At 46.1% G+C, this 25,863-nt stretch overlaps 1 protein-coding gene across 2 annotated transcripts in view; it reads left to right on the top strand.

Annotated features, from left to right (window-relative positions):
- The window catches only part of TRAM2 (translocation associated membrane protein 2), a 79,326-nt gene that overhangs the window by 17,023 nt on the left and 36,440 nt on the right, over positions 1-25,863 (top strand). For both annotated transcript variants that reach the window (XM_073006062.1, XM_007972256.3), the window contains exon 2: positions 24,104-24,167. In XM_073006062.1, the coding sequence (XP_072862163.1) occupies positions 24,104-24,167 (64 nt within the window). The remainder of the gene's footprint in view (positions 1-24,103; positions 24,168-25,863) is intronic.

Raw genomic sequence — 25,863 nt, 5'->3', positions numbered from 1 at the left:
TGACCTCAGGCGATCCACCTGCCCCAGCCTCCCAAAGTGTTGGGATTACAGGCGTGAGCCACTGCGCCCAGCCTATATGTTTCTTTTTTAAAATTTTCTTACAGTAGGTGTGTATTGCTTTTAAATTCAGTTAACTTCCCACCATTCTGTTTTGGGAAAAAACAACAACAAAAATAAAAACTTGAGATAAGAATTATGTCTGAACCACTAGATAGCAATGTAGGATATAATACCACATATTGGCATATGACTCAATGCAGATACATTTGTGGTAAACATAGTAGTTTACAAATGGTGTAAGTCCAGAGGTGAGAGAGTGTTTAGGTTCTAGCAATCAGGAAATCTTCATGAAGAATGGGACTTGACTTGGGCCTTAGAGGATGGGTAGCATTTATAGAGCACTTCACAGTTTATAGAATCAAAGATAACAAGCAGGTCTTCTGTATTGACTACCGGCTTTGTGCACAGTCTTGTAAAAAGCACTCTACCTGTATTCTGTCATTCAGCCCCCACAGTCAGCCTGTGTGACAGATACTGTGGTGCCTCCTCTTTTACACATGAGTGAACTGAGGTTTACACAGACTAAGGACTCTCGTTGCTCATCAATGCCAGAGCCACAATTCAAGGTCCGTGTGTCTGACTTCACAGCCTGAGTCCTTTACTCTATTTTAAGGAGAAGGAGATGGAGGCCGAGAGAATTCAAGTCACTTGCCCAAGATGATACGGCTAGTAAATTGGTGAGCCAGGATCTGAACTCAGGATATTCCAAGTAGTCTGTCGCGTGTGTTCCACTGATCTTTCCTGATGTGGAGTCCAAGCTGTTGAAACCCCTGGGGATGACAGTGGGGGCTGGGGGTTCTGGGCCAGAGAAGTATGCAGACCTCTTTCTACCATGCCCCCTTTCTTGGAGATTCACAGAGCATATAAACTTACTAAAGTAGTATCCACCATTTCTCAAGTCTGTGACCATCTCTTTCCAAGTAGTGTATAGTTACATTCCAGAGATCCCACTTTGTGAAATGCCATCTTCTTGTCCTTTAAGGAAGGCACAGGTTCTTGAACAGCTTTCCGTTTCTCTCTCTCTCTCTCTTAATAAATAAGAGTGCCAGCTCCAAGGTCTTGAGGCTAAAAGGGTGAGGAAAAATATTCGTTGGAATTAATAGAGTGTGATTTCTTGGATGGGTTTGGGGCCACATCTCTAGCCACGGACACTTTTTCCTGACTCTTCCTTCTTTGGGACACATGAAAAAGCCTAATGGGGGATTGTATTTGCCATCGCTCTGTGACTTTTTGTTGCAGCAAGTCATGATTCACCATTAACAGGGTGTATGGGAGGTTACCTAATTAACCCTCCCATACTTCCTAAACTCAAATTACTCAACCTACACTCCACAGTGAGTATTAGAAGGATCCAAGTGCCATTACCTTTTGTTTGCTGTAATAGTGTCACTATTGTGTTTTCTTAAAAATTATGTAAAATACACGTAACATTAAATCTGCCGTCTTAACCATTTTTAAGTGTGCCGTTAAGTAGTGTTAAGTGTATCCACATTGTGCAACCAATCTCCAGAACTCTTCAGTTCATTCCACATTTATCGAGCAGCTGCTCTGAGATTTTCAAGATACGCTCTCTGCTCTATCTAATGGGGACGATAGAAAGGAAAACTGGTGATTATAGTTCAGGATGGCCAGAGTGGTGAGGCGCTCCTTACGGGACTGGACTTGGGAGGCTTTTGGGCCTCAGAATGGGACCATGCTCCCACCTGGTGCTCCCAGGCTCCTCCTTTTCTGGCATCCAGTTTGGCTACTTGCTGATTGCAAGTAGTTTCTCACCCTGTCAATCCCTGGAGAAATTGCTTTGCTCCCCAGAGCTCTAGGGAGGCCAAGTCTGCAAGTTTGCTTGTGCGAGAGCTGTGCTCTATAGCTGAGCCCACGTGGCCCGAGGTGGGGGTAGGGCAGGAGAAGGGCGCTGCTGCCAAAACCAGAACTTACCAAACCCCAAATCAACAGTTTGCCCAAATATAGTATCCTAGACTTCCCAGTCATCATATTTAAGCTAAATATACTGTCCTTCAGCTTGCAAGCTCAGCTTCCTCCAGGAACGACTTCTGTGATTATTCCTAAGTGCCTTTTCTTCATTTCGTGTCTAAAAAATGACCATGGTGACGTGGCCGAAGTCACAGATTAGGGGGATGTGTAAAACTAAACAGATTGCAGAGAACTGGCTCCAGGTCATATTTGATTTTGTTCATTTCCATGGAGACCTCTTGAAAGTGAAAGATAGGGCATTCTTATATAGTATATAGAGCTCCTTTTAGAAAAGATTTATTATGATGATTAACTTGCACGCTCTCCTTCCCTGGAAAAATAGGCTGCGGATTTGAGGCTCAGTTGCCTTATCAGGACATGCACCCTGATTCTCCATTTCTCATTGCCACATCACACAGGGCTTCTAAATACGGTGGTATGTATGCATGGCGAGTGCAGGCTTTGATTTAGATTGTCTGATTCTTTACCGGCTCCTGTACTTAACTAGATAACATGATGAAGTTACTTAACTGTGGCCATTTCCTTATCAGTAAAATGGGATTGAAAATTTTTGTACCTACTTCAGTGAGTTTTTGAAAGGACCAAGTAAGTGAATAATGCATGCACGGCATCCTTATAGAACCTGATATGCAGTAAGGACTCAATATTATTTGTTCAGAGTACCTGAATATTAATTAATTCCATGAGTATTGCCTCTATCATTAAGCAGCCATTTTCTGTGCCTCTGATTTTCATATTATAGATTGTGTACAGTCTATACACCTGGTGCATCCATTCCTCTCCAGACGTATTTTTTTTTTTTTTTTTGAGACAGAGTTTCACTTTGTCGCCCAGGCTGGAGTGCAACGGTGCGATCTTGGCTCACTTCAACCTCCACCTCCTAGGCTCATGCGATTCTTCTGCCTCAGCCTCCTAAGTAGTTGGGATTACAGGCGCCCGCCACCACACTGGCTAACTTTTGTATTTTTAGTAGAGACAGGGTTTTGCTATGTTGGCCAGGGTGGTCTCGAACTCCTGACCTCAGGTGATCTGCACACCTCAGCCTCCCAAAATGGTTTTTTTTGTTGTTTTTTTTTTTTTTTTTGAGATGGAGTCTCACTCTGTCATCCAGGCTGAACTGCAGTGGGACGATATTGGCTCACTGCAACCTCTGCCTCCTGGGTTCAAGCATTTCCGCTGTCTTGGCCTCCCGAGTAACTGGGACTACAGGCATGCATCATCACACCCAGCTAATTTTTGTATTTTTAGTAGAGAGGGGGTTTTGCTGTGTTGGCCAGGCTGGTCTCAAACTCCTGACCTCAAGCAATCTGCCTGTCTTAGCCTCCCAAAGAGCTGGGATTACAGGCATGAGCCACTGCGCCTGGCCTATACCTTTTACACTCAAACATTGCTGCCTGGGCCCCGAAGACTGTTAAGAAATGTACAGATTGGGCCAGGCGCAGTGGCTCACGCGTATAATCTCAACATTTTGTGCGGGCAAGGCGGTTGGATCACTTGAGGTCAGGGGTTCAAGACCAAGCTGGCCAACATGGTAAAACCCATCTCTATTAAAAATACAAAAAATTAGCTGGGTATGGTGGTGCATGCCTGTAGTTCCAGCTACTCGGGAGGCTGAGACAGGAGAATCACTTGAACCCAGGAGGTGGAAGTTTCAGTGAGCCGAGATTGTGCCACTGCACTCCAGCCTGAACGAGAGAGCGAGACTTTGTCTCAAAAACAAAAATAAAACAAAACAAAACCAAAAAAGTACAGATTGAGTGGGTTTGCTGAGGGCTTCTTGGTGACCTCTGAGCCCCACTTCTCCCTGCATGCCTGAGTCCCCAGCCCCCGGCTTTGCGCATGAATGCCCTCCCCCAAGAGCCACAAGCTCCAGAATTACCCCTCACCTTGTCCCTTCTCAAAGATCATATGGCTTCAGCACTGCTTACTTACTGCTGTCTCCCTCTCCCACTGGGAAGAAAACTATGAGATTAAATTGAATGGAGATCAGCTGCTTGAAATATTTTATACTGAGGCGTGACCTAACCATCATAACATGTTTAAAAATAATGGAGATTTTGCATTTTACATGTTGTTTTTGTTGAAGGACTTTCTTTTCTGTGTAAATACCACTTTTATAAGCAGATTTCCTATAGCTCTTCCACTTTACAAAATTGACTTAATTTTTACTCTGTTTTTATGCCTGGACACTATGATTTTTTATGGTTGTAATAAAAATGCACAGGCTGAATTCCGATTTTTTTCCCCACTCAATAGTATATCCAAATATTTTGAGATGTTAGCATTTTTTAAAGATGAGGTTGTCCTAAATGCCTACCAGTAAGGGATTGGCTAGATCAGTTTAAAATGGTGACATAAATCTGTATGCAGTATCATAGAATGATGTCCAAAACATATGGTTGCGGTTTTTTTAAAAGCAGCTTACAGAATACCATATTGGTGTGAGCCTTTTTCTGTAAACGTTTGGATGTGTTTTATTTTTATAGAAAGATATCTATACGGATGATCATCAAAATAGCACCAGTGTTTTTCTCTGTCGTAGGATTTCAAGTAATTTTACTTTTTTTCTCCATGTTTATATCTGTCTATTCATATATATATATATTTGTTTCAATGAAATGCGTATTATTTTGATGATCAGAAAAAGGCAATGTTGAAGTGGTTTTATTTGGGGAATGGAAAGATGGAAAGTTTGGATTAGTGACAAGCCCGCTGCTGGGGGAGAGTTGGGGGGTTGGGGGCAGAAGTCAGGGCACAGGTGGAGGGTGGGAGTGGAAGTGGGAGAGTGAAGAGGGCAGGAGGAGGGGGCTTGACAGCAGGGCAGCCAAGGGATGCTGGAAAGAGAAACCCACACCCTCGATCTTACCATTCCCATTGAATATAAATCAAAGCGTTGCTTTTCAAGAGCCTTTTGAACAGTGCCTCAGAAGGTGAAAGTGAGGGTATTAGACCAGTCAGAGAAGGATACAAAAGCATCAGGAAAAACTCAAGTCAGGATTGACTAGAAGTTGGCCAAGCACAATGGCTCACACCTGTTATTTCAGCACTTTGGGAGGCTGAGACAGTAGGATCCCTTGAGGCCAGGAGTTCGGGACCAGCCTCAGCATGGTGGCATGTATCTCAGCTACTGAAGAGGCTGAGGTAGAAGGATCGTTTGAAGCTGGGAGGTTGAGGCTGCGGTGAGAGCCGTGGTTGCACCACTGCACTCCAGCCTGGCCCACACAGCGAGACTCTATTTAAAAAAAAAAAAAAAAAGATTGACTCTAAAAGTGGAAATATAACTTCTTCTTGACATTGACTGCATAAGCCATGGATGAAATGGCCTGTGGTGAAATGGTTGTTGAAATGGTGAAAATTTGAAAACTTTTAAACCCCAACACATTAGCCCATTGCTGCCCCATTGAGAGTCTGTGGAAATAAGTTACCCAGCCAGCTTTTGGGTGAGATCTGTTCACTTTGGTTTTCTTTTTTTTTTCTTTTTTTTTGGAGATGGAGTGTCACTCTGTTGCCCAGGCTGGAGTACAGTGACGCGGTCTCTGCAACCTCTGCCTCCTGGTTTCAAGCGATTCTCCTGCCTCAGCCACCCGAGTAGCTGGTATTACAGACACATGCCACCATGCCAGGCTAATTTTGTATTTTTAGTAGAGACAGGGTTTCACTATGTTGGCCAGGCTGATTTTGAACTCCTGACCTCAGGTGATCCACCTGCCTCGGCCTCCCAAAGTGCTGGGATTAGAGGCGGGAGCCACTGCTCCTGGCCCACTTTGGCTTTCAAAACCAAAGTGTGATGCCTTGCCTCCGCATCCCTTCCCAGGGGTGCAGTAAGCAAACAGGCGGTGGGGGCAGGGCTGGGTGGTAACATTCAGGGGCTTCTGTGAAGTTCTAGGACTTGATTGCCTGGGAGAGCCTCTTGCTCAGGGCTGGTAGGCTGGGGCGGATGGTGTGCTGGGGCGGATGGTGTGTTCAGGGCTGGCAGGTTAGGGTGTATTCCTGCTGTCCCATGGAAGATGGAACTGTTGCTGCTGGTGGCCTTATCAGCACGTATTTAAACTTGATATATGCAAAGGGTAGGGGCAGGAGAACCCAGAAAATTATGAATTACAAAGCAATGATAAAAAAGAAGAGGAAGAATGACTAATTGTTATTTTTTGAATACCCGTGATGTGCTAGGCCTTGTGCTAGATTTGACCTTCTAATCCCGCTAGTCCCCTCCACAGTCCTCTTTATGGATTCTATCTCTGTCTACACCAAGCAACTGAACAGCTCCGTTTCAGAGTTAGTGAGGGCAGAATTGGGATTTTGACACAGGTCTTTCTGAATCCAAAATCTGGGCTCTTAACTATTGTACTTTACTACCTCTCAACAAAGAGGTACAGGCAGCGAGTGCTTCAGGTGTGAGGAGGAAGCAGCCAAGATGGTAGAATGGGGAGGAGGAAGGAGGAGGTGAGGCTGGAGCAGGCTCTCAAAGGAAAACCAAGGCAGACGAACAAATGGAAGGCAGATTTGGGTTGCTGGAGTGCAGGCAAGAAAGGACATTCAGAGAATCAAAGAAAGCGGCCACTAAGTATTCTGCTACACAAGTGTTCCTGGGCCAGATTGCCTTGGGAAATGTTAGGCTGTTTCTTTACTGCAGGACTTGTCAGTGCCTTCATATAGTATTAATGAGTTATGTATTTCTCTACCAAAGACATTTGTTGATCTTGGAGAGTATTTAATGGAATAATATCCTTAATATATCCTTTAGGACATCCAGGGCTATCATATTAGTTTGAAAAGTTGTGATAATCAAATGTGGAGAGGGAGGGAGGTTTAGGAACGCCAGATTAAAGAGGTTAACATTATCCTTTAAGCAGCAGCAGTCATGGAGGGGCTGTGGTGTGTGTGTGCATGTTTGTGTGTATATGCCTGGCTGTTCTAGCTATGGATAGTGGGAGGGGAGGAAGGGGGTTTGAGTCTTGAGGCTGAGAATCCAGTTAGAAGTCTCTCCTACAGGCTGGTGGCAAAGAGAATATGAAGCTCTTAGCAGCATCGGGAGTAGAAATGATGGATTTAATAAAATAGTGAAGGAAAAAGCCAACAAGGGGCTATAAGGAAAGGTGGGGAGTCTTTGACTGCAGCCTGGGACGTAGGCAAGTATAGAGCTTTCTCCTGGGCACCAGGTTTGGCATGCCGAATGGGACTTAATGACACACTATCTAGTTAAAGATGCAGCCTCGCACCTCCCACCCTGGGGAGAAAGATTCCAGCAGGAAAAGTAGATCGGAGTGTCACTGGAATAGAGGTGGCTGCTATAGCAGAGATTTCCAAGAAAGCAAGAAGAGCTGAGGCTTGCACCATGGGCCTGGAGGTGAAGCCGTGTCCCAGAAGCATGGGGAAGAATCCATGGATGCAAAGGTGGATGGGAGCAGCTGGAGGCAGCCCGTCGAGTTTGTGGCTGAGCTGCCAGGGAACAGGTCTCTTGCCTCCTCACTGCACTTTTCTCCCCTCTGCTTCCTCTTAGTAATATATGTACAGCCATTTGAGCTTTACCTATTTGCATGGGCTGTAGTAGAGCTGCAGGTAGCCTTCCTAGCAGGTGTGGCCACCGAATACCCAACAGGTTTCAGTCTGTTCTTGTCCCCCTTGCCTCCGCAGGGTAGTGAAAGGGCTAGGGAGACTGTTGGTCTTGTCTCAGGGCTGTCCTCTCTGCATCCGTGCCCCCTGGGCTTTGCATGGGGGAGCCAGGAGCCTGTCTCTCTTTAAGGCTGGAAGCCAGGATAGCTGCCTGGTACTGCTGGCTATCTGTGCCCTCTCCTCTTGCCTGGACTCAGTCTGGGGCAGAATGTGGCCCAGGGCCTGCTTGTCAGCACGTGGCTAGGGTTTCCGTGTTAACGTTCCCAAATTGGGATCTCAGAAGATCAAGTGTCCGTGTTGTCTGATCATGCTGAGCCTTCTCGAGCGGCCAGCTGCAAACCTTTCAAAGGGCTGTGTGTAATTGGCTTGGGAGATGCTGCGGGGGACTGAGAAGGGGACAAAGAAGTTAGTTTTTAAAAGGAAAAAAATAAATGAACATAACAGTCTTGGGCCAATTGGGTGGGACATGGTGCTTGGGCACATTGAAACCCCTTCCTTTTCCCTTCCTATTTTTCCACTTCCAGAGGCCCCTTTGGCTAGCGCCGTACTGACCCCTGCAGACCCCCTCTGTGTAAATACAGCCTCTGTCTCCCACCCCCTTCTTCATTATGCGTTCCTTTAATCTGACCCATCTCCAGGTTGCCAGCTGGCAGAGACTCAGCAGATTCCAAACCCCAGCTGGTGCCAGAGTGTTTACACGGGCCAGGGAAGCTTGGCAGACAACCTGCCCCCAAGCTACTCAGCTGTAGGAAAAGGTAGAAAGACTCCTGGAGATAAGTGGCCCGTTTGTTTGCAGACTTTCCCTCCTCCCTCATTCACCCTCCCCTGCATGCCCACCCTCACTCCAGTTGCTGCTCTATCCTGAAAACGTTAGAAAGAATCCCTTTGTGAAAGGGAGGTAAATGGCTAGGGACCAGCAGCATAATCCCTTCATCCAAGCGACCCTGTGTGGCACTCTGAGCACATAAAGGTAAAGATCCTTTGCCTTCCGGACTGAAACAGATCAGATATTAATTAGGAGACAGTATTGGTTAGTATAGAGTCAGTCCCCATTCATAACGGATATGGTTTTCCAAAATAATAATAAAAGCTATGTGATCAAGTGTTCATGAAGCCAGGACTCATTCGTCACTGCAGCCTGAGGCCAGTGGTGTCCTCAAGATCCTGTATTCACCTCCTCCTGCCTCAGTAAAGGCCCCCTTGAAAAACTCAGGCAGGAAAGTGGTAGTTCACCACGGTGGTTTATATTGATCTGAGTTTGGGAGAAGCCAGTCCCAGGGTGTCTTGCCTAAAGAAAACCATTTCTGATGCTGGTTATCAACACTGTTGGTCCTTTGGAAATTAGATGGCCCATAAAGAGTGGCAGTTTGTGTGCCTCCCATGCGTTTCGTGAGGGATAGTACCAGGATGTGTGTGGAGGGTAATTTTGCTGGTTTAAAGTGTCCTATTCGGCTGGGCATGGTGGCACACTCCTGTAATCCCAGCACTTTGGGAGGCCAAGGCAAGTGGATCTCTTGAGGCCACGAGTTCAAGACCAGCCTGGCCAACATAATGAAACCCCATCTCTACTAAAAGTACAAAAATTAGCCGGGTGTGGTGGTGCACACCTGTAATCCTAGCTACTCGGTAGGCTGAGGCAGGAGAATCACGTGAGCCCGGGAGGTGGAGGCTCCAGTGAGCTGAGATCTTGCCACTGCACTCCAGTCTGGACGATGGGAGTGAAACTCTGTTTCAAAAAATAAAATAAAATAAAATGAAAATAGTGTCCCATTGCCAGCGGTTACATTGATGAGGTTAATTATTATCATATTGTGTTAGTATTAAGTCTTTTATTTGAGGAGCGTATCTACATCAGTCAGGGTCCCAACAGGAAACAGGTGGGGTAATTGAGGAGCGGTTATGTAGGCACTATTAACAAGGGCGTGGACTGGCTCAGGGGAAACAGATAAGGAACAGTAAAGCATTCCAAGGCTTGCAAACGTGGGGAGATATCCCTAAGCTTGAAGGGGCTGAGGATAGCATGGATCTAGAGCTAAGAGGGAATGGAGAGAGAGGAAATACCACTGAGAGCTGTGGTTGAAGGGGAGGGGTTGGAGCTTTGGTGGAGGCTTGCAGTCACTGCCAGAACTGTCCAGCAGGAAAGGAGCCAGGTGATGAATACCCCTTTCATGCTGTCTCCTGTTCTGCGGATTCCACCGGAAGCCCACTGAAGTACTCCTCAAAGGTAAAGCTGTCTGTTCTGGGACACAGGGTAGGATGGAGCACTGTGCAGTCCAGTAGAACTTACAGATGCTATTCTGCCTTCTGTTTGAATCCTACCTCATATATGACAACAGGCAATCAAAGGGTGGCAAAGCTAAATCGATGTCCCTGAAATACCACCATCTCTGAGAACAGGACTTTTGGACAGACGTTTCCTGATTGCAATAAGCCAAATAGTGCAACACATCTAACTTTAAGCTACTTTTGCCCTGATTTCTGGGGAGAGTTAGAATCACCCTTGCTTCTTAAAGTGGTTGCACATTAAATGCTTCCACTTCCATCTTTTGGCTGGTTCAGATAATATTCAAGCACCACTTAAACCCATTTCCTTCTCTTGCCCCAGTGCTTTGCACACTAGCCCTCAGGGACCAAGAGGAGTTTCTGGTGCAGCATAAATGGGATTCTAATCACTGTGTCTAATTGCCACTAGTCTTTGAATAGCTGTATCCAACAGGAAATGGCTTTCTTGACAGTTTCACATGCAGGGGCTTGGACTCAGGTAGCTGTTAGGTAACTGATAAAATTTAATTGTTTAATTATGAAATATGAGATGGTTTTTTAGAGTTTTGTGGCTGAAAAGCGTTTCAAATGTTATGTTACAATGTTGCCTCCTTTATACTTGGAGAGAGACAATCATTTCTTTATCTTGGTTTGAATCATTGTGGGAAGCAAAGCTTTGAAATGTGCACCATGCTTTAATAGATGATATCCCCATTGATGAACTCAGGAGACAGCTGATTTTGGGCAGCTTTTGGAAGGAAGGAAGGAAGGGAGGGAGGAAGGAAAGAAGGGAGGAAGGGAAGGAGGGAAGGAGAGAAGGAAGGGGAGGAAAGCTTTAAGGGGTCTGAGGGCCAGATACCCTTTCTTCCATTTTAGACTAGTTCATTTGAAACAAATGGGCACAGCTGAGATCTGAAGTTGGACCACACAGTGGACAGCCCCTGTAAAGCTGTCATGACGATCCTAAGCTAAACGATTGTATCTCTAGGCCTTCTCCAGGCCTTTCTCAGTGCCATTATGATTCTGTTCTAACCCTCACCTGCCCCCTTTTATCCACTTCCTGTACATCTTTCTGGCTCAGCTCAGCCCCTTCCAGAAATCTTCTCAGAGGAGGTCCAGAAATCTCCAAACCCAGGACACTAACAGATGTTTTTTGGGTCTCTTCTTTGTGCCAAGAACACTGGGGGTATGGAGATAAATAAAGACATGGTCTCTGCCCTGGAGGAAGCAAAGGAGCTTCCACTTGCCCTTTGTATAACGCTGTTCTGATCTGTGGCATCTCTTGTCTTAAAATGAACCCTTTGTGCACCAAGGTCTCATTTTGATCATTAGATCTTAGGCACATTGTTCCGGTAGCATGGTGATTAACAGTGCAGATGTCACGGTCAGATGGATCTGGGGTTCTAGTCCTGCTTCTGGGGCTTATTTACTGTGTGCCTTGGGGCATGCTGCTTAAGCTTTTTGGGCCTCACTTTTCTGCACATTAGGGCCTCTGGGAGCATTAAGTGAGATCATTTCTGTAAGTGTTCAGAGCAGTTCCTGGCAGGTGATAGAAGTTCAGTGAATAGTAGTAATGTAGCAGTTCCTTATAGAGTTGGAGGTTAGATGAGGTAATCCTGTTTGGCGTTTAGCACAATGCCTGGCATTTCATAAGATCTCACACGTTAGATGTCATTGTCGCTCCTTGCAGGGTTGCTGAGGATTATTTGAGGTAATTGTGTAAAGTGCCTTTACCTTGCCTGGCTTGCAGTAAATATTCAAAGAAGAGTGGTTGGTTTTATTGTCTTTGTGATAACGGAGTTGAACTAGACATATAGCCTGACTCTGGATTCTGGCCCTGAGCCTTTGAGAGAAGGAAGTGGATGTTGTAATTTTTTTCATCTCCAGTAGCATTTTGCCTTGCCTAGAGCATGTGCTCAATATTTTGTGATTGAAGAATTGATTTTTAAACATTTTTATATTTTGTTGTGTAGGGACAGTGCTAAACAAAGACATATTACTAGGGTGTGAAATTGTCTTACCAGCCAGCTTTGTGCACATGAACAAACACACCATACTTCTAATGCTTTCCGTGACATACCTGTTTAGAAAACCCGGTGTGGCCATTGTCAGATCCGGAATTGCCCCATGGTTGTGGGCAGCTGTCACTGTGGCTGTAGAACATGAACATGGATCCTGGCCCATGGCCAGGTGCTTATCTACATGTCTGTGGGTTCTGATTCTGAACTCTGTCTGTCCAGCCGATGCAGTAAAGGCTGACAGGCTGAGAGGAGACCGGAGGCCTCCCGTGGCCCTCCACCCCTTTGGCACCCTGACAATTCTCCCCCTGGGAACGTGCAGAACAGTCATCCCTTGTAAATCCGTCCAGGTGGCCCTGCCTGTCCCTCTAGAGAAATGAATGAAAGTAAAGTCACAGCTGCTGAGAGTGGCAGTGTAGCATCGGTTCAAAAGAATTGATTAAATAGCAGAAAATTTCCCAGCCCCTTTGCGAATATAGTGGAGGGAGGATGTTAATTTTGTTTTTACCTCTCTCCCCTCCAGCTCCTCTGAAAATACATTAATTTATGGGGTGTTTATTGAGCATCTTCTCCATAGCTGGTGTGTGTATCAAGACAAGGTGTCTGAACTGCACAAGCAGCAGGGGTCTTGGGGAACTGAGAAAGGGTGTGGTCTTAACAAAAGCTGCCCAGGCCCAGTGCTCCCTCTTGGGCATTCCTCTCTGCAATCTCAGTTTCCGAAGAAACACCCATTGGATTGGTGTAATTCCCAGGAAATCATCCTCTCTAGGCCCCCATGTTTTTCTGCACGTCCAACCATATTTCTCTCCATGGTCTTTCTCATCACCACACGTGGTCCAAGCTTCTCCTATGCCTCCCTGACTGTCCACTCCTCTCTAGCTCCCAATCTGTTTGCTTTCCTTCCGAGTTGAGCTGCTAGACTGAGCAGTCCACACTTCTGTCTCCACACTCACACTCCATGCTCACCCATGCATACCAGCTCTGCCCCTCCTTTCCTCCAACTTTGGCAGCATTTACCAGTGACCTCTGGTTTACAAATCTGATGGACACTTCACAGGTTCATTCCATAAATATTTATTAAGTCCCCACTATGTGCCAAGTGCTGTTGTAGGCACTTGGGACCCATCAGAAAACAAAACAAAAACCTGCTCACGTGTTGCTCACATTTCAGTCCTGAGTTGACTGGTCCTCCCTGGGGCATCTGCAGGTGTGCAGCTGACTCCTTGCAATGGTGTCCTCCCTGGGCTGCTGGGCTCCTTCTGGGTTTCCTCTGGCCCCTCTGACTGCCTTCTCAGTGCCCTTCTCCCCTCTCACACCCCCAGCCATCTACAACATCCTGTGAATGTCTGTCATCACCCCTAGCACATTTTATTTAAATTGGACATTTGTGTGGCTGTTTCCTGAATAAGACCTGAGCACCACACTTGGCCATTCCCTCATCTTGATTAATTGTGCCATCAGGTCTTTTGAAAATTGCCTAACACTACCCCAGGTCTGTTGCCGTTGCCTAAGTCCAGGCCTGGATGATCTCTTTTTGCAGTAACCTAAGTCTCTGGGCTGCCCGGCTCACCTGCCATCTCCAGCCCTTTCTCTACACTGTGAGCAGAATGAGATTGGCGCAGTGGAAATCGTACTGGGTTGTCCCATGTTTAAAAACCATCTGTGGCTACCTCTCACATGTAGGATGAAGTTCAATGTTTATACCTGCCGTAAAGGGTCCTTCATAGGACCTGCCTCCTGCCAACCTTCCAGCCTCACTACCATCCATATGCAGGCCCCTCATTTTCCCTGGGAGTCACATTTCTCCCTTCTCTCTGCTTTAGTGCATGCGGTTCCTTCAGCCTGTAGCACCCTTCCTGCCTCCTGTTTGCCTCTTTAGCCCTTCAGAGTGCAGATCAGGTAGACCGTTGCTGGTGAAGTTTTCCCTGGAGTGGGGCAGCCTCAGTTCTCACAGTCAGGAGCCTCTCCATCCTGAACCACCTGTACCGTCTGTACCTGCCCTGTGAGAGTGATGATTCTGTTGTGTTGTAAATGACTTATTTGCATACTGATTTATCTGACTGAGCTGCACATTTCAGCGGTGGTGCCATTCCTACCAGGGATGGCGGTGCCTGCTGTGGGGTTGGAGCAAAATTCCTGAGTGTGGGAGTGGAGGGGGCAAAGTGTGAAAAGCAAAATAGGGCCACCTTGGAGTCGGAATGTCAGCATAGGTCCTGATTCTCTCCTGAGCAATAGGGAACCATGGAGGACTATGGAACAGGGCCTGTGGAATTTTAAGATCTGTTGTCTTTTCCAGGGCTTGGTCAGAGGGAGATGGCAGAAACAGCACGTGGGGGTGGTTCTTCCAGCTGCTCTTGGCATGGCCATGGCCTTGGTTCCTGCTTGGGGTGTGTGTGCAGTAGGTGGGGGTGGGTGTCATAGCAGTGACTAGAAGAATGAAGGAAGAGAACCATGCTCCCCATTCCTCCCCTACTCCTGCAAGGCCTTGGCAGGAGAGCTGCTTTCCTCTTTCTTTCTCTGTGTGTGTGTCTGTGTCTGCCCCTTCTTATGCTCTTACTCTGTGATTTTCTTACAGAGAGATTATCTGTGCTTCTTGGCAAAAACTTAAGGTCATTCGTGTCCCAGGCAGTTCCTATCCTTTCTTGTAGCCCCCTGAAAGAGACTTGCTGAATGGGCCAGGGGTGGGGGACACCTGGCCTCCTGGACGTTGCTCCAAGGCCTGCATTCAGCACCAAGTGTGGCTTTGCACATTGAGCCATGGCCGAGGGTGTCTGATGCCTGCTGTCATCTTCTGAGACCCAGCTGTGAGTTCAGATGGGGGTCCAGCCTCTCCGTCTGATTTTTGGTTTTCTTCCTGGGCCATCTTTGCCCTGTATGAAGTCACTGTCAGATTCCTGGGATGCTAGAGCTTGGAATAGAGACTAGCCTAGCAGGACTGAGAAAAAATCCCCAAGTCTTTTTATATTTTAGTTAAAACCCACTTTCAAGTTAGTCTAATAAGCTTTTATATGTATATAACTGTGTATGTGAGAGAGAAACCTTGGGATATGATATTTAAATATTGACATTTGGCCAGGCTTTGTTTATTTGGCTTAGGGGTATGTGGAGACTGGGTTGTGGCAAAGTATGGGGAGTGTTTACCTGAGGCCTTGCCTGTGGTGTTAGATTTGTATTTCCTGTTCATCTGTAGCACATTTTCCTAGGAACTCTTGCCTTTTGTGTTGTTATTTTCCTTCTCCACTTTGAAGATGGTTCTGAATATCCCCTTGTGAATATTATTTGCTGACAAACAGAGATGTTTGAGTGCTGGATGTTTTTCATTAATGTTCTTGGCCTTGGTTTAAGATGCTGGAATCAAATCATCATTATGAAGTTCTGCTTATCAGGTTCCCTCATGTAGGTGGTCATTGGCCGATCTTTGTAGACTCAAGCAAGATGGACTCAAACGCCAGTGCCGAGTGTGTTTTGATGCATTTCCCACAGGAGGGGGATGCACTGTTGTAACAGAGAGTGGTAGGAAGCCAACGTGATTCAGAACTGAGACATACAGAGCAGAGTTCCCCAGCCTGACCTTGACTTCTAAAGCTACTGGAATGGTACCGTAGCCAACTCCGTGGGATCCCTCATTTAAGCTCTTTTACCAACACACTCCTCCATGGAGTAGGGGTAGTACGGAAACTAGGACAGCAGAGATCACACATCTAACATTTTAAAAACTCGTATTTTCACCTTCCGGCCTCAGTTCGCTTAGTTTAATGATAGGCGGAGGTTGACACCCAGGGTCAAGGCCTGTCTTTATGTGCCCCTACACAAATACCCCGAGGAATTTGGAGGCTTCCTGTGAGAATTGGCCGGCAGCCCTGCTGACGGGTCTGGTTTATGGCCCCTGGAGATGGCTTCACCCTGCCGCATCGCTGTGTGAACTCACGGTTCATTTTCTTAGCAGGCTCTAATCCACGTGCCTAGCTCTTCAGTCAAAATGTGGGGGTCAGCATGCTGATGTTTTGAGCAGGAAACTTTCCAGATGGTGGAGAATAATTTAAAATGGTGCAGCAGATCACTGTCTGCCAACTCTTGCTTTCCCTAAGAGCAAACAAGCAAATGAAGGCAAATATACCTGGGTCCTGCCTGGTCCAGCTACCCTGAGTCTGTGGAGACCTTGAATAATCCTTTAATTTCCCTAAATACCAGGAAATGCCAGAAGTTCCTTGGGTATGATTCTCCCTGGTACCCACTCTTGTTGCTTGCTGAAGATCAGTGACAGACAGGATGTTGCAGACACATCTATACTGATGAGAATGACCCTCCTCTCTTTTTGCTTTCTGTCTTATGGAGCAAAAACATCTTTAGAAACTGTAGCTGAAATGACACTGAAATGACACTGTGCTACACCGATGAGGGGTTTCTTTTCTGTGGCCAAGTCTAAAATATTACCTAATCTCAACTCTCAAAAAATCACTCGCAACCTAAAATTTTGCACTCCATAATCCTTTTTTATGTTATTATTTTTAATGTATCAATGATACTGCATCAGAACAGGTGGCTTTTGGCCAAAAGTAAAAATACTTTGTTCTGACCAATGTGTGTTTTACTCATATCCAGACACAACCAGTAATGTGAGCTCTGCCCCATGATGCAGGAGAAATAAATATTAAGAATGTCACTATTCTGAAAAATTATTTTGCCTGAGCGTTTAAAAATTTTTATGTAGTTTTTAGCTTCCATAAGGAATGGTTTATGAGTATGCTTTGCTATCCAGATAAGGGGAAAAGCTACTTGGTGGGGGCAGGTGGGTGTGAGTGAGAGTGAAGTATATAATCAAGTGGTAAGTATTAGAAATACCAACTCAGTGCTCTTTTTAGGGGAGAATGAGAATATATATATTAAGGCTCTCAGAGAAGTAATACATTTACTTCAGGCAAATTCCTGTATTTTATATAAGGCTATCTATAAGGTGCATAGTATGCCAAGTTCAAGCTATACCAGCATAAATTGCATAAATACACAGTCTTCTTAAAGTTATAATTAACTTGTGGATATAAAGGCAGTGGGGAAGGGCTTTCCCTAGGCCACCCTCTGTTTTTCAGTACCCGATTAACTTCCCAAATTGGGGATGTGTCTTATAGCAAGTTCAAGCTTTATTCTCTTTTTTCAAAAGCCCAACTTCAAAGATTTTTAAAACCCTTTACTATGACTCTTTCTGCATTCCTCTGTATCCCAGTATAAAGTTTAGACTTTTAAATCGATGACTGTAACAAACCAAGTAACATAATTTTATCGTGGCTATTCAAATTACGAGTATTTTTTCATGAATACACAATGTCACTTTTAATCTAAAACTGCTATCGAAACTGTTAATAGTGAGTCTATTCAACATTGTGATCACAGGCTTGTAGAGAATCTGTTGTGTGCGTGTTTGTTTAGCTTTGCCTGATTTTCCTATCAAGGCAGTTTTTCAGGTGAAAAACCAGAATCTCTAGGCGTTGCTAAAAGCCACACAGAAAGGTACTGTCCGAACTCTGCCCCCTGCGATTCAGGCGCTTAGCTGTCGCAGCCAGCCTCTGGCCCTTCAAAACGGAGATTTGTAGAAAGCGCAAGTGAAAAGCGTCTTTGTTTCAGCTGTATCTGCGTTTTATCGAGCAGTGGAGGGGCTGCAAACCAACGTCCGTCACACCCGGACCGCATCCCTGGCGCATGCAGGTGATCAGTGGACTTGGGACGTAAACATGCCAAGAAAAAAAGCTAAAACACTCTTTTGTTTAAAAAAACAAAACCCAGAAATCTCTTCACCACCAACTGGGCATAACTTTCCAAGGTTTTCTTGTCTGCCTGAACTTTTCCTGTTCACTTCCTCCACAGAAAGATGCAAAATCAATCTGGGGAAGCTTTAGTGAAGACCCTTTGGATTCCAAAAACAGGCCAAGCTGGGAGAAGAAGGGAAGTTTTAGGTGCCTAATTTCCCAGCCTCTGTAGGACCTGTCACTTGGCGTTATCCTGTGCTTCTCAGGAATTAAAAATGAGGGTCGTCAGTCGTGGGACACATGTGTCTCTGTGTTTTGTCCTTTAGGTGGGAGGGGTGGTGTCCGTGAGACAGAAGCCATTAAGAGCAGAGCTGCTCCTGTGAAAATAAGGCCTTCTGTACCCTGTCTGCCCCTGGGGGCTGGTCTGCCCACACAACCCCTTCCAAGTGCCAATGCATGGATGTGTCTGCCAAGAAAAAAAAAAAAAAAAAAAGAATAAACCAAACCAGAAGATTTAATATTTAAAAGAGAAGCCATGAAACTGCTTTCATCACAGTTCTTCTCTTTCGTCTTTGGTGACCAACTAACAATTTTCAGTGGAAGGAGAACCTATCTGGGCATCTGGAAGCCTAGGCGTACCCAGTGCCCATGGCTGGCAGGTGGTGGATTAACCTGAGAGGCCTCATTTTCTTGCTTTGTCAGACGTAGATGATACCCAGTCCTTATCTTCACAAAGTGAAGAAGCAACAATATATTTTAAACTTCTGGAAAGACCTCTTACAAAGTTTGTCAGTGTAAGGTTGCGTTTTGGGCATTGGAAAGTAAGTAGAATCAGGTAAAGTTTGCCTTTTCGAGCTGAGGGTGAGAAGGACCTTTAAGGACATTCTTTCTGAGCTGCTCCTTTGGCTTTATCTTTCCCGTGCTTATCTGTGAAATGGGGACATGATTAGTGCCTACCTTGTAGGGTCATTGTGGGAATGACATGAGATAGATTTGTGTGAAGACCTTGGACTCATGCATGGCACCGAGTAAGCACTTGATAACATTAACTGTTGTTGTTGTTAATGGATGAGTCAACTGGGGTCTAGAGAGGCGAAATACCCTGCCCAAGGTCACCCAGCTGGCCCACAGCAGACCTGGGACTGGAATCCACATCCACTATGCTTAGCTGGAAGCAGCTATTTCACCAGCATCCTTGGTCTAGTTGCAGCCAAGAGCTCAGGTTCATGTGCCCCTAATACAGCATGGCATGTGGAACAGTTTTGGTTTGTTATGGCTACACAAGCATGCTCAAGGCCTTTGCCTTGGTGTTTGATGCCCTGTTTTAGTTAAAAATATAATGAAACTTTCTTTCTCACTCTCTGTTTCTCTCTGTGTGTATGTGTGTGTGTGATGTGACCCTTCCTACATATTTCAGTGTTCTCCTTTTACATTAGTGTATTAGCACGTTGTCACTTTTAACCTTTTACCCACTGAGCTTGGCATTTAAAATGCTATTAAACTCAATAATGTTTCCTATAAACAGCCTTAGAGGGATGAGAAATAATTGGAATGACATTTTTAATAGGCTCCTGATTCTCAGCCCTGTGTACTACAGGAACTCAGCCGGTGCTTGTGGGGAGGGACTTGTTAGTGGTTTGATCCCTGGTCTGAGGTCGGGAGAGGGTCATGGAGTGAAGATTTGGGGTGCTAAAGGCCCTTTTAAGGCACAGAAGAAGGCTGAAGAAGTAAGTCTGCCCTTGACTAGTGCTTTCTGCTTTTTTAATGGATGGATATGGTCAATCTAGGAGCCGATCACTCCTTCCTCCTTCAGGTGGCTGCGGAAAAGCTTGGAGCCAAATTTCTGGCCACCTTTAGCCAATGAGTAGGACTTCCTGGAATGCATTTTTGTGGATCAGCCTCATTCCTTGCTTCTTTTCTTTGCCTAAAATGCATATTTTTTGTGTTCTTTCCTGCTTGCATTTTACATTACCATTCTATGTGCAGTATTGTGTGCCTCCCAAATTTGTTTTGGGGACAAGTTTTTAAAAAAGTCAAGTTGAATGTTGCCTTTTCTGCTTGTATTGTTGTGAGGTCTCGGGAGGCTACTTTATCTCTCTGTGCCTCAAATTTGGCTTTTTCATCTATAAACCAGAGCAACTGACACCATCTTGCTGAGATATGGTAATGTGGGAGCAAGCATGGCTGTTTACAGAGAAAGTTGCACTTTTTAGAATGGTTTCTGCTGCCACTACTAGGGGTGCTAGGGATGGAAAAATACTGGGATCTAGTATTTTTGTCATGATTATGGTCCTAGATCCTGTTCTCTCAGAATCATGTTCAGAAAACATGGTAAGCATTCATCTGTAGTCACTAAATATTACAGCTGCTTACCTTACGAGTTTGTCGAATAGGAATTTATAGGAAACCTACTATTCACCCAGCTCTGGGACAGACCGAGAGAGATTGGATATATGTAGAAGAATAATCGTGGACAGATGACAGGATGAGGGTCAGATGGCTGAGCACAGCACCAGCTCTCTCCTGCTTAGTCGCTGTGTTCATTTAAGCATTTGTTGAGTGCCGCTGTGTTCTGGGGCAGTTTGAAGCCATCCGTGGATGTGTGCCTCAAACAAGGCAAGTCAGATCATCAAGGCAGGTCAGATCCCCACGCTCCTACAGCTTATGTTTCCCCAAGGAAGAGACAGTTTAAAAATAAAGATAAATGCTTTAGAGCCGTATACTTAAAATGGGTGAATTTTTTTTATTGTTGTGTAAATTATACCTGGATACGGCTGTTAAAAAAGAAAAATCTTGGCCCTCATGGTGCCGACGTTCAGGTTTGCCCTGATACATTTGATCCTTATTTGTGGATTTTGTTTTTGCAAATTCGCTTACTTGCTGAGATTTATTTGTAACCCCCAAATCAGCTTCCTTGGTCATTCACAGACATGTGCAGAGCTTTTGAGTTGCCCAACACTCACATTCCCAGTTGAGGCCAAACAAGGTGACACTCTGCCTCCCGTTCCAACTCTCATCCTGTAGACAGATGTCTTTTTCGTAGTCTCTTTTGTGCCACATTTTTTGCATTTTTATGCTGCTGCTTGGTGATTTCACTATTTAAAAATGGCCCCCAGCTGTCATGCAGAAGTGCCGTCTAGTGTCCTGAGCGTAGGATAACTGTGATGTGCCTCATGGAGATAGCATATGTGGTTAGATGAGCTTTATTCTGGCATGAGTTATAGCACTGTGGGCCATGAATTCAATGTTAATGAATCAACAATGTGTGTTAAATTAGGTGTCTTTAAACAGAAACACACATAAAACAAGGTTATGAATTGATCTGTTGACAAAAATGGGACCAGAGGCTCGCAGGAACCTAACCCTGTATTTCTCCCAGGAGCAATGTTTCAGTGTTCACTAATTCAGTGTTTGCAGTGACTTGAAAGAACATAACTCGTGTGAATGATGACAGTTAACTGTATATGTTGGGCGAGGGCAAGAATATATGTAGAGCCCACATACCAGATGTCTATCTTCCTTTAAAAAAAAATGCAAAAGTTCTCAGACTTGGCAGCGCATCGGAATGCTCTGGGGAGTTTGACAAAATGCCCATGCCCCAAAGAGTTTGGTTCCATTGACTGGGGTGTGGCTCAGGCAGAGAGATTTTAGAAGCTCCCCCAGGGATTCTAATGCGCAGCTGGAGTTGAACGCCAGTGCTCTTCACATTGAGTGATAATGTGTCTTAGAAGTGGACCCTGGCCAGCTGAAGGAGGCTCTCTGGGGACCAGCAGCACCTCCTCATACCCGCTCAAGATCCAGAGCCCAGGGGAGGGTGTCCGGTTGGCCGGGCTCCTGCCCTGAGGAGAGGGTCTGTCCCCTCCATCCTCCCATCCCCCGTAGTGACGCCACACACATCCTATGCCCACACACAGCTGGAGGGAGGCTTCCCTCAGGAAACCCTGGTGCTGTTAGGAGAATGGATGGCAGACAGCCCAAGCCCCACAGAGGTCCACTCCACCCTGTGCTCCAAAAGACATGTGCCTTTCCTGAATGAAATCAAGTGAGAGAGATGTGCCTAGGCAGGGCAGTGTGTGGTTAATGCCTGCCTGCCTGCCTTTCCCCTGGCTCCTCCTTTCTCTCATTTCTTCCAGCTCCTCTGATCTTCCTTCACAGGGATTTCAGGCTGAGAAGATGAGGTTTATTTTCAGAGGAGTCTTGTCAGACAATATGGAGTGTTAGGTGGTTGGGCCAGGAATGACCTATAGAGCGGAGTTCAGAGAATGAGAACCACCATGGCTAGCGTGGTCAAGAGGGGCTCTGGCGGAGCTGGATTCAGGTGGCTTAGTGCCTGGACAGGTCTCACAGAGAAGGCCATTGGTGACAGAGGACAGCCTGGATGATGGCACTGGGAACAGCTCCCGTGACAGAGGGGGAATAAGTACAGCTGAGTGAAGCTGACTTGGCTTTTGATTTTTCATCTTAAGCAATGAGCCATTACTGAGCACTTACTGTGTACATCTGGGCTCCTTACGTGAGAGGGGCTGCGAGGATAAATGGAACAGGACAGCACAGTCGCTGCCTGTGGGACTGTGAGGAGCCTGATGAGAACTGTGGAGGAGGTGAGAGGCTGATGAGAACTATGAACAAGGGTAAGGAAACGATAGAAACAGCAGAGCATGACACCGAGTGCATCCGGCAAGCAGAGATCATGCCCTTGAACAGCTGGGAATGGCTTCACGTTTCAGTTGAGGTGGGTCATGAAGGGGTGTGTGAGATTCTAATCAGGACAACTGTGTGTGTGGTGGTGGGTATAGGAAAGGTAAGACACAAACTGAGAGGGGCTAAAACTCCCCAAAGGAAGTAGTGACTAGAATGTATTGGCTGAAACCCAGCACATCTGTTCTAAAGAAAATACAGGCAGTCGGACGGGAAGGTAGGTTGAGTACACTGAAAAAGGTCTTGACCAAAGGTATTAAGGTTTTAGGGTGGGGATTAGGAAGACCTGTATATTTGGATAGGGCTTGGTGTTTGCTATCAATCCTTCTCTTAGCTAATCTCAGTTGGATTTTTCCCTGCAAGCTTGATAGGACATGTCTAAGGCAGCAGCACAAAAACACGAGAAGGCTCGTCCTGCGTCTCTGTGTGCAGAGTAAATGACACCCACTGAATGGGATGGGCCTTGTTGACCAGGGGATGGGGGAGATTTGCTCTTTAAAGGAGAGGGTTGTTTCTAGAAGTAGCTGAGGATAGTGACCTTTTGCTGGCATGTCTGGGCAACACAGGGCATCTGTGATGCATCATTCACTCGTTTCCATGCTGCCTTTGCCACTGTCCAGTGTGTTTGTCCCCCACCCCATCCCTCACATGTGCATCCTTCAAACCTCTGTTAGAGAAGAACCAGCACCCTTTATTGATGAGGTGTCTCCAGAGGGCACTTGGGAAAGGCGTGGTCCTGGGCCTCCTCCTCACCTGGCCTCACTGCAGGTTTCAGAACAGTGTAGATGGTGGTTCTCAGGCCCACCTGCACATCTGAAACCTCTGGGGATCTTTGAACAACGCTAACCGCTGGGCCAGCGCCACACCAGTCTGTAGTACCCAGACCAGCTGAGGTATTACAAACACCCCGGATTTTATGGACAAGCAGACTGAGGCTCAGCGTATAAGATTACTTGCCGGTAGTTACATAGCAAGAAAATGGTAGAGCTGGCATTTAAACCCAGGTAGTCGATTCTTGAGTCCAAGCTTCAAACCTCCAGGTTTTGTCATCTCTCCCCTGCTGGCTAAACTGTCACAGTACTGATTTGGCCATTCATAACTAGGTGGAAACCACAGTTCTTTGTTTCACAGCACAACTAAGATTTTAAAGGCAGTTTTTGAAATAAGCCAGCAATGTGGGATGTTACATCTGGTCCCATGACTCCCAGTAAGGTAGATATGAAATTAGCAGCTGGAATTCTCTGTTTCCGAAGCTCAGGTGTCGACTTTCAGGGTTGCTCTTCAATGCACAGGCAGCCAAAGTGCTGGGGAAACCTCAGCTAGTCCCTAACCTTCTTGAAGGTTGTGACTTTATTTATTAGTTTCTGTCTTCCACAATGCTGATGCACAGAAGTAAACTGATAAATATCTGAATGAATGAATAAATGGCCAACAGATTTGTACTATTCACTTGTGAGCTCCCATCCTGTCACACACAGCTTGTTTCATCCCATCTGCAGTGAGTATCAGTCTAGATACCATCTGGGTCCCAGCGTACAGGTATTGAGAGGCATGTCATTAAAGAAAAATAGAAAAAAAACTAGTGCCAACTCTGCATTAGGCAGAACCCTTCAGTCAAGAGGTTTGAGGGTCTAAGATGTAAAAGGGGCGGTTAGCAGCTTCCACTTGTTTCTTTTGATGTGGCCAGAAGCTAAACTGGAACTCTTTTCGTTTGTTTTACAGGTCACAGCCAAGACTGCCTTTCTATTTATTTTACCTCAGTATAACATTAGCGTGCCTACAGCAGGTAAGAATCATTGGTCTCCATCTTCTCCTGGCCCTGTTAATCCTGAAGAACCTGGAAAGCTTCCTTTTCACCATCCGTGTACAATCTTTTTTTTTTTTCCCCCATGATGGAGTCTCTGCTCTGTCACCCAGACTGGAGTGCAGTGGCGCAATCTTGGCTCACTGCAACCTCTGCATCCCAGGTTCAAGCAGTTCTCCTGCCTCAGCCTCACAAGTAGCTGGGATTGCAGGTGTGTGCCACCACATCCTGCTAATTTTTGTATTCTTAGTAGAGATGGAGTTTCACCGTGTTGGCCAGGCTGGTCTCGAACTCCTGACCTCGTGATCCACCCACCTTGGCCTCCCAAAGTTGCAGGGATTACAGGCGTGAGCCACCACACCTAGCTGTGTATAATCTTTTTAGATATTAAAACCAGCCTCTGGCAGCCTCCACCACTGAGATTGCAGTGGTGCAGCATTAACAGCTAAGAACTTCCTCTCTTCTGCTCTCTCTTCTTCATCAGAAGAGGACCTGCTGCACCACGTGGTGCTTCATGCAGCTCCTACTCCTTTCTCCAAAGCATCTAACATTGAGTTCTGTTGGAGACAGGACATGAGGCATCGTGACCATTGATCTGTTCTCCAGAGCATGGCTTTCTTTTAACATTTTCAGTGAGGACAATGGGCAGGATGTTGCGTTTTGGCAGTGCATGGAAGCATGGTTGGGGGACAGAGTGCTGCACTCTTGACTGGGTTGGGGTAAGGACTAAACCTCAGGCCCAGCCCCAGGTCTTGTTGCACGGCTGTTGTTAAGGGCCACTGACTACAGCTGCTGCATCACAAGCTTCCCCCATAGTGGCTGAGCATTTCCAAGCACTTACAGGGAACCCAGCCAGCATCATGCCAGGTACCACAGCGGCCTCACTGGCAGTTCCCAGTACAGTTGAGGGGCTGCAGCTCAAGGAGCAGCAGGGCCAGGCAGGTAAATCGCTGAACTGGACAGGGGAGAGGGTCTATCTAAAGGAGTAGCTGCTGCTCACTTCTAGCCAGTCGTCACATAGGAGTGTAAACCCTGTGTGCGTAAGAACTTCCTTTTCCACCCTCCACAAAAGAATCCAAAGAAATCTCTTTTTAGGTAGAAAAACTCTGATTTTTAAATGTTGCCAACTAATTTAGAAATTCTGCAAACACCATGTGGGTCAACATTATGTAAACCAAACCAACACATCATCTGAAGGCCGAGTCCAGCCCTTGGGCACAGGTCTGCAACTTTGGGCTTCTCAGATCCCGCCACCAGCACCTGAGCATCACTCCTTTCTCAGTAGCAAAGTCCTGGGTGGCCTCTTGATGAACAAAGGAAGGACTTTTGTTTGCTGAACGTAGTTCTTTCTTCTTTTGTTGTTGTTGTTTTTGTTTGTTTGTTTGTTTTGGACGGAGTTTCACTCTTGTTGCCCAGGCTGGAGTGCAATGGCACGATCTCAGCTCACTGCAGCCTCCGCCTCCCGGGTTGAAGTGATTCTCCCACCTAAGCCTCCCAAGTAGTTGGGATTACAGGCATGCGCCACCATGCCTGGCTCATTTTGTGTTTTTAGTAGAGACAGGGTTTCTCCGTGTCGGTCAGGCTGGTCTCGAACTCCTGACCTCAGGTGATCCGCCCACCTTGGCCTCCCAAAGTGCTGGGATTACAGGCATGAACCACCACACCCGACCTTTTTTTT

This window comes from Chlorocebus sabaeus, chromosome 17 (assembly GCF_047675955.1).
Source record: "Chlorocebus sabaeus isolate Y175 chromosome 17, mChlSab1.0.hap1, whole genome shotgun sequence".
NCBI classification, from domain to species: Eukaryota; Metazoa; Chordata; class Mammalia; order Primates; family Cercopithecidae; genus Chlorocebus; species Chlorocebus sabaeus.
Note: the sequence above shows the minus strand (reverse complement) of the source record. Positions and strands in the feature narration are given on the sequence as shown.